The sequence below is a fragment of the Lagopus leucura genome, unplaced genomic scaffold, assembly GCF_019238085.1.
Source record: "Lagopus leucura isolate 7727_CA_CO unplaced genomic scaffold, USGS_WTPT01 Super-Scaffold_100157, whole genome shotgun sequence".
Lineage (NCBI taxonomy): Eukaryota > Metazoa > Chordata > Aves > Galliformes > Phasianidae > Lagopus > Lagopus leucura.
In genome coordinates this window covers 4,411,188-4,420,468 of record NW_024962334.1, presented here as the reverse complement: position 1 = coordinate 4,420,468, position 9,281 = coordinate 4,411,188, and the positions used below count along the sequence as shown (strand labels likewise).

General features: G+C 38.5%; 1 protein-coding gene across 1 annotated transcript in view; it reads right to left on the bottom strand.

The window, feature by feature from the left end:
• Nucleotides 1-3,963: 3,963 nt before the first annotated feature.
• The window catches only part of BBS9 (Bardet-Biedl syndrome 9), a 273,671-nt gene continuing 268,353 nt past the window's right edge, over nucleotides 3,964-9,281 (bottom strand). Inside the window, exon 23 of the mRNA XM_042888262.1 lies at nucleotides 3,964-7,010. Within this exon, the coding sequence (XP_042744196.1) occupies nucleotides 6,970-7,010 (41 nt within the window). The 3' untranslated portion in view covers nucleotides 3,964-6,969. The remainder of the gene's footprint in view (nucleotides 7,011-9,281) is intronic.

The following is a 9,281-nucleotide window of genomic DNA, read 5'->3' as shown; positions in this document are numbered from 1 at the left end:
CAATAATGCTGGGGGGATGTTCTTAGCCCCGTGAGCCAGGATTCATCTTCATCTAGGAAAGATACATTTGTCTGTGTCAGCTGGAACGGGACTTTTAGAACACAATCCTGAATGGGTATCAAGGAGCCAACTACACCCTGAAGCTCCTTGGTTCTTTTTCCCCACTTTCCCTTCATGCCATGAGGGCCAGATCCTCACAGCTGGAATACAGTTGCCCAAAGCAATAGGCAAAACATTCCCAATACAAGTCACGGACCTCATGTACCTCCCTACCTGCAGCTGAGCTTGAGATTTGCACTCTGACATATGCTAAGCAGCTGTCCATTTTCATGATAAAAGATACCACCGTGTTGTGCCACTATGAAATACTTACCAAATGCTCTAAGCTGCCAAGACAAACTCTTTCTGTTTCTACTGGGTCAGAAGCAATTGCACCTTGTTAACCAAGCTGTATTACCACCAGTTCCTAACTGCACTCATCGCTTGTGCAGAAGGAAGACACTGAGTTCAAACAGCTGGAAAAGGCACTTCCTAGTTTCTGTAAAACATACATATATTACAACTTGACTGTTCTCCAATATTTATGGATCTCAACTGCCTCCACTTCATTATACCACCAGAGAAGAAAAAGTGCAATAATCCCCTTTATGTCTCCTGTAATTGAATCCAACTATGATTATAATATATTGTGGGCACTTGAAGCACCTATTAATTATTGAATGCTTGCTTCATAATGAACTGGAATGTCCTCTCTGATACACCAACTTCTTCATATATTCTTTTATCACTTCCAAGATCCCGAAGAAGTGGTCCATCCATCCTTTAAAATGAATAAAATCAATATAAGTGATTTTAGTTATCTCCCCAACACACTGTAGGCTTCGGGATACTGTCTCACGAGGTTTAGCAAAACTGATCCAAGCTGTCCTTGGATCAAACAACTCGGTGCTCTTTCCTGAAGTCTTTAAGAATGGCACCTATGTTACATTCATCAACAATGATAAAATGTCTCAGTATAACAAGAGGAGAATGGAGGTGCCAATTTTTTAACAGTACATTAAATTGAGGAAATGGTAATTTTAACAAAAACATCAGCTTAGAAAAACTGCAGCAACTTTTTAACAGACAGAGGGCCAAGTTTTCTGTTGATAAGGTGCCAACTCAAGTGCGTTCTTCTCAACAGAACATGTCCTGCAAATGTATCCCTCCCATGCTCCCTTGATTGGAAAGCAGGAGAGCATGCTGCTCGTTGCTTGGTTTCCTAAACTAATAGCACTGCTCATGATGTTGAAAGCTGTTATACATCATCCTGAGAGTGACCTCATCTTAGAAGTGGCTGAAGTAACCTGTATAAAGTACTTTGAGAATTTATTTATTTTGAAAGGGCCTATTTAACACGTAGCATCGCTCTCTGCAGAGAAACAACCACATCTAGGGTGGAATGTAGTAGCTGTTTAATTAATACTGACGAGCTGATTCTCGCAGATACAGATTTGGGGAATAATACCTCTTGGAGCAACCCACATAATGTATTACATCATCTAGCTAGGAGTAAATGGTGCTTATATGTCATCTTATTATGGCATCTGGCCTCCAGTAGAGGAGTATGGATGTTCTCCTATCACAGTCTGTGGCAAAACACTCAGTTAAATGCAATTAAGGTAGATTTGGGCACCTAATCAGGTTACAGTAATGACTCATGATGACTGAACTCCAAGATTACTGATCAGGGAACAGCTCACATAATCAGAGCAGAGCTGTTATCTTGTTTCTGCAGCTGAATGTGCTGTCAGTCTGCACCCAGCTGGAGCTGCAGTGGAGGGTGGGCTGTGAGCTGCAATGATTGCTCCTACTTAGGAAGCACTCCAAGTTTCTATTCTGCTCATAAAGATGAATCAAAATATCAAACACTGTTATCATTTTCCTCAGGAGTCTTAATTGCTTTTGCCAAAAATAATTTCCAAAAGGAATATTTTTTGATGATGAAACTGCTAAAGTGGTATTAAAGTAGCAAACAAGTGAATAACACAATATGCTTATGCTAGATCAGGTGGAAAATACTCCCACTAGAGCTAATATCAATTTACATCCTGTAGCCTGAGGGTGTGGATCTATTCCAGGGCTGTGATTTTTTTTCCCCGCTATTAAAAACACAATTTTGCTCAATCCTTTCATTTTAAGAATGAGGATGAATATTAAAATTTTCAGTGCAGCATGTTCTTCTGCAAGCATGCACGCCTCGTGCACGCATAGTAAACCCAAGCACGTGACGGTGTGTGTGAAGAAAATACCAACCTACAGTGAGTACTTCAGAAAATAGAATGGTGTTTTGCTCTCCTTCCTGCTTTTGGCGATATGAAACTCTTGGAACATAGCACAGTGTTTTAAAATAACAAATATATTTGTTTAAATATGCTTGGATGTTGCATTTTCTTTGTACTCCTTGGTACAACTGATGTAAACTTACAGCAAACAGGATGTTGTCAGATAATACCAAGTCAATGCAAGTAACTAGGTTAGGCTTCCATCCTACAAGTTGATTAAATCATTTGCTACACATTCAGAGCTAATAAAACTGCTAGATGTCTCTGCTGTGATCAGCAGGTCACTTGTACAAAGCACATCCCCCCAAACTAGTACCTTTTGTACAGAAAACTGCTAGTCATCATGCAAAGAAGGAGGAGGAAGACAGAATACTTGATACCGCTGACCACTGTAAGAATTTACAATACAGGAGATGGATGAGGAGAGAGGAGCTTCAGGCTCTAAATAAAGCAGTGTTTTCTAGTCTTTACATGACTATCATTCTTGTGTTGAATTTGGTCTACTGGAGTACTAGAATAAATTCCCATAGAAGCAATGCATTCAACAGCACTTCTAATTGGGGTCACTTTTGCTAATTTGCAGAATGCTTCATGGCTTGGCCTCCCACTTCTTTCGCCGTGACCTGAGGGCATTCATTCACCTCTAGAGGATCATGGCTCGTATACAAACAAGAAACTACGCAAAGTTAAACATACCTTGAGTTACGGAGAAAGAAGTAGGTCAGCTGCAAACAGCATATGAAGATATCACATAAATACTGAGGGAATCCTGTGCTATGAGGCAGTGAATGAACAAAGCAGCACGATAGCGAAGGCTGACTACAAACAAAGCCATGGAAAACTCCAGGTTAATTTAAAAACAAACAAGGAAGGAAGAAGTTTGCTTTCAGAAGTATGCCATATATTCTGCAGTACCTTTGCAACAATTTTTTGAAGTATTTACAAACAAGATCCTGTGATAAGAAGGAAAGATACTTGTTAAGCATGGTGCACAACCTGTATTTTTTGTGCTGAAAAGACTTGACATACAAACACAATCTCTGCTCAGCAAGTTTCTTTTTATGGTAGTGAACTATTCTTTATAAACAATACAACAACATTGAGACCTATCACTGTCTGCACAATAAACATTGAAGAAAAGACAAGATAGCATGAAAACAAAATTCAACCTCTTGCAAGTAAAGGAATCATGTTTTTCTGTGCTTAACAATAGTTGGACAGATGAATCAATCTGGGACTGGAAAACACAGTCCTGGACTGAACTCAGCATTGTGTTCAAAGTCCAAAAAGCCCTCAGAGCCCAAACTTCCAGATTTTGATCATCAGAGCAGTAATTGTTTTAATCTGTTTTTCTAAACTTCAACACCATGAAAATAAAATGAAAGAAAATTCTCTTACACAATAACATTCAGAAAACGATGACTGTGAAACATTTACCTGTTTAACAAAAATAAAATGCATATATTTTAGGTTAGGACTTACTTTAGAAAATACATTTCAAAGCACTATAGCACAAATATAATAAAAAAGTTGCCAAGACTCTGTTTAGTTTTCAAAATATTACAAAATTCACTTTAGATATAAGTACCCAAAATTGATATTAATAAAATGATCAATTCAAACTAACTTTTATCTTTGAGCCAACTAAAAATATAAATTTCTCCTTGAATAGCTAAATATTCAAACAGACTGCATATTTAAGCTCAGAAAGTAACATTTTTATATGAGTAATCTTTTTGCAGAATAAAACACTAGGTTTCTAGATATGACATTTATACTACAGACCCCACTTTACCTGAAAACATTGTAATCTTCTAATTAACTGAACAGTTGATTAGACACTTCTCTAAAATCCTGTTCAGAATTATTTGGTTGGTCAGCAATGGCTTTTTTTGGCCTCAGAAACACTGTTGATGCAAACCAAACATTTGGACCCCCTAACCTTCCAATGTTTCCTTACATTTTTTGGTTGGCCAACTCTCTAACTTTGAAACTCCCAGCAAGGAGCCTGATTTTATTTTATTTTTTCCAACCATAAAGAACTTTCTTAAAAATTCAAACAACATTTGAAAACTGCTAAGAATTACTTTACAATATTTTCTCCTAGCCTGGTGTGTAAATGACTACATTTCAACTACTTCCTTGCTTTGAATGAGCTGGACTATTTGGCATTGGGGAAAACAAAGTGATTTTTACTCAAAACAACTGTATTTCTCTCCTAAATCCTGATGATACTACGAGAATCCACAATTTAGCACAATATACAAAGAGGTCATACATTATGACTAGTCAGTTCTACCTTTTTTTTTCTTCTTTATTACCAGCATGTTTTCCCCTTTCCGTAACAGTATTCTCATCAACCTCATTTTACAAAGCATCAAGCAGGAAAGACAAATAAGAGTGCTTCTGAGCCTTACATGTTAAAATGACAGAAAACAAGAGTGTATGAAATAACTGACCTGAGTGCCCACTTGTTTACCCTAAATTCCTGATGATTTGAGGCAGCTCTGAGCATTGGGATCACATTCAACAATTATAATTATGACAGAGTAATATATTTCTCACAGTAGTGTATTTTCCAGCTAATATCATATACATATAGCTCAGGATTCTTTGGTCCAGGATTCCATAGCAAAATGGCACTTACATGGCATGGGTAAAATATAGTAGAATGTAGAGGATTTTTCTGGATTACCTAGCAGCCACTCACAAAAGAAAATTTAAGATCTACAGTTAAAGTTTAACCCTAATAGCTACAGTAATTGATTAGTTCTCCATGGATTTTCTTTGGTCATTGAGGTGTGTACACAAACTACAGGAGATTATTTTATTGGGTAATTTTCACAGCGCAGCAGGATACCTTGACAACGGTTTGGATGCTGCCCTCTTGACAAAGACCATGGGGGAGGGATCAGAGTGAAGGAAATTCAACCAGCAGAATCCCCACATAACAAGTAGGGTGTAGGATTTTTCCTTCCTGGGAAAGAGGCAAGAATTCTGGCACTACAACTTCAGATATCTGAGGTCTCCTGGGGTAAAGAGTCTTCTTTATTGTGAGGCCCTGATCACTTCAATTGTAGAGGTATCAGAAACCTTACCCAGCGTCCTGTCCACTTTGTTCCATGTAATAGCTAGCATGTTGAAAAGGGCTCACTGAAATGTGGTTTTATCATGCTTTTTGAGCCAGAATAGGACCGAAGCATTAAGCAGCAGATCCATAATTGTTGCACACTGCTTTTGTTTTGGGGGTGGACGCAAAAAAGTTGAAAGTAAATATGAAGGCGATGAAAGTTGCAGGCTGAACAGATCCTGAAAAAGGTCTCCTTTTAATCCATAGGTCAAGTCTTGTACAGACCACAGCAACTATCACAACCCTTGCCAAAGCAGTAGAAAAGTGAGTTGGAGGGACCTTTTCTATGGTGAGAACCAGAGTTCATGAAATCAACGGGAGAGCAGGAAGTGGACACGGCTCATGCCATTGAAGAAACTAAGCTGAGACCTGCCGTGCTTTCTGTATCTGTAATCTAAAAAAAAAAAAACAACACAGCTTCTAATTTCTTATGAACCAGCAATAGCCAAGAGAGAGCTTGTTCAGATGTCTGTCTTTACTCTTGACTCAGGTCTCACTTGTTTTCAGTTCCAAATAACTTCTTCTGATACCACACTCAGCTTGCCCTCAGGAAGTCAGACGTGAGTGTGACTCTTCCAAACCCTAGGCCAAGGTTTACAAGGGTGTTTGGCTTGTCTCCATTGTTGGGTGTTGCATTTCAGGCACCTCATGTGGACCTGATTTTCAGAATGTTAATGCTCTGCACTTCATAAAAACTGAAACCTCTGAGCCCCCTCTAACTGGATTCATTAAAATTAAGGCACTCAAAAACTGCTAGCTAGTTTTGAAAATCTAACCCATAACTAAAACAGGCTGAACCACAAGAAAAGCAGGAATAACAGGTAACCGTAGAAAGATCCATGCGTTGCTGTGCTCAGGGTACTTAAAGTGTAAACTTTATTCACGTAGTAGTGACATTGTTAATGGCAAAAGGGTTTGCCCTTTATGTCCAGTAACCATATTTTACTCTGTATCTCCTGAGAGCAGGAGTTTGTATAAGCAATGAGGGGGAGGAGGGGGGGGCAAAAAAAGAGTTGATGGATTACCAGTTTTTCTTCTTGTGGTGAATTCAGCTGTCTGGAATGGTGAATGTTAGTACAGGAGGAAAAGAGATAGTTATCTTTTGTCAAAGCTGTGATACAGCAAATGTTAATATAATCTCAAAGGGAGGTATAGTTCAGAATATCTTAAAAAACAGATAAAACATATCCTGAAACAAAGGTTGCTTTTAACTACATGTAAACAGTCTTTGATCAATCAACAGAATCCCTAGGAAGGGCTGATGTATCACAGAACTTAACACAACATCCCTACCACAGTTGAGTAAGTGCGTAAGCTTTGCTCACAGAAAAAATGCTAGCAGTTCTCAGGAAGATCCAACTGAAATGATTAGAAATGAACATTTTTGTATAAATTATCACAGTCCTGTCCTTCTGAAGGCTGTTAATTGATACAGAGTGAGAAGGATCGGTACTGCTGCTCTATAAATGCATTTGATGTCAGATAGAAATTCCTCCTGAGGGTCGTCTTCATATTTCATGGCTTTTCGGCTTCCTCTGCTGCATCCTCAGACAAGCCTATAAAGGAGAAAGAAGATGCTTAAAAATTGGCAACTGCATACACTCTATTGTTGATTATTGGTTTGTAAGAGCTTTGGTTATAGCCAGAGGAAACAATTTATTACAAGCAAAACAGGATAACAATCCATAACTTGCAAATTCAAGAACTCGCAAGCTTAGGAATATAAAAATTAAGGCAATGAGGGCAATTTCATATCAACTCCTTTATGTATACAATGGATAATGCCATCTTTAACTTATAAAATTGTGGACTACCCTTAAATGTGAGGAAAAAATGGCAGAAAACAACTAGGCATACAATCTGATACACGTGGTTCTCTACTTGAGAGAGTAGAGAACTCTACTTTCTTTGCCTGCATCTTTTCACAGGTGGAATTAGCAACACAAATTGAAAACAGTATAAAATTACTCTCTATAAACTTATTAAGGACTCGTTTTTTTAATATAAAACTAAGACTTTGGAAAACTGGAAAATAGCAAAACCCCTGTACAGAAGGTAACTTCTGGTTTAAACCAGGAAAGGATGAGTTTCTTGTTTTCAAGTATTGTGCAAAGGTTAATTCAACTTGGATTGGATATTAATTTTTGCAACTATGAGCCTAAAAGAATCAGAAAAGTGGGCAGAAACCCACATAAAGTTGCTTGAAATGTCTACAGAGAAAAGGAACAGTGGATAATCTTGCAAATTTGTATATGCACATACTTTCACGACTTAATTAAAGTGATTATTTAACCCAGCAGTTTCTTACATGTCCACTATTACTTTAGGCTGAAAATTATTTAACTTAAATCCTTTTATAATTAACATTAAGCAATCCAAAATAAATTGGTACTATATCCGAATGATACATGAATAATAATACAAATAACACACAGCTTTTAGCCATCTCTACAGGAGGCTTAAATCCCTACACATCCAATAGGTCAGCAGCAGAATTAAATTTGATTATCCAGGTCTTCTGATCACAGGCCATTGAATTGTCTGTAGGCCCAAATGCCTTCATAATCATGTTCACACAGAATTTATCACAAACAATCTACATCATGTAAGAAAATAATAATAAACTAAACGCTGTCATCTGCTGTCATTTAGATCCAAGCAAGTCCAGGTGAACAACAACATCTACACTGCTTTCTCTTGTTTTATTTTTCAGCTTTTGGTTTGCTCTATCAATGTCCTTCAGTGCTTGGGGATTTCAGCATATGCACGAATGGTTTTCATAGCTGCTGGTAAGTTAAACAAATTTTACCTCAAGCCTTGAGATTGAAGCAAAGTGTCAGTGAGGCTAACAGAGCAGATCAAAGATAAAATTGCCAAGATACAAAAGACTAAAGCAGTAACATTTAAGCAACAGCTGGAAGCCCAAGCCCCCCGAGGGACTCAGAGGTCCCCCTTACTGAAGTTTGTTGTTTTTTTTTAAAGGACAATTCAAAACACCATGTTAAGAGCTGATACGGGTTTACAAAGGTCAACCCTCAAATGGCAGTTCCTTTGTTCCAAACTCTTATGAGACAGCACATGCTGGGATGCTGAAGGGAACAGCAGCAGGTCCCATGTTGTTCCATTAATGATCTAGAGGATGGAGGTTGGTGGCATGATAATGAGATGTGTGGAAGGTAGGAAACCCTGATGAGCTATAGCCACTTTGGAGAGGAGAAAGAATTATTGCTCTAGGACCCAAGAGATTAACAAGGCTCAGAGAAGATAAGATTCCATTTAAAATACATTATGGGACTAATCTCAAACACAGATGCTTGCTGAGGAAAGCCCCACAGAAGTAGCACAGTAGAAAGAGCTTAGAAGACATGCATTCACAGTGAAATGGGCCACGTAGCTCAATGCAATTCAGAACCACAGAAGCCACTGCAGAGCCCTCAGTTCCTGTTCCTGACTGTGTAGCTTTGCTGAAATCACATCTGCAGTTATTTACAGCTCTCTGTGCTACATAAAAATACACTGGAGAATGCCTTCCTTTCCCACTACAGTCAGGGAAGAGTTTGCAAACTGCTTTCTGCACACTCTTAGAGAAGCTGGACACACACATAGTGAAGAAACAGCAAAAAGTGGTATGCTTATGTCAGCTGTTTGTCCCCAAAGAGAGCGGCCAAAGATTTACCAAAGTGACCCAAAGGCACTGATCTGTGTGTCAGCACTGCCCACTGGGTTGCACACCTCAAGATGAGTGACAGTATTACTACACAGTGCCCACAGTGTGTGGGCACATCTACATCTACATCTACATCTACATCTACATCTACATCTACATC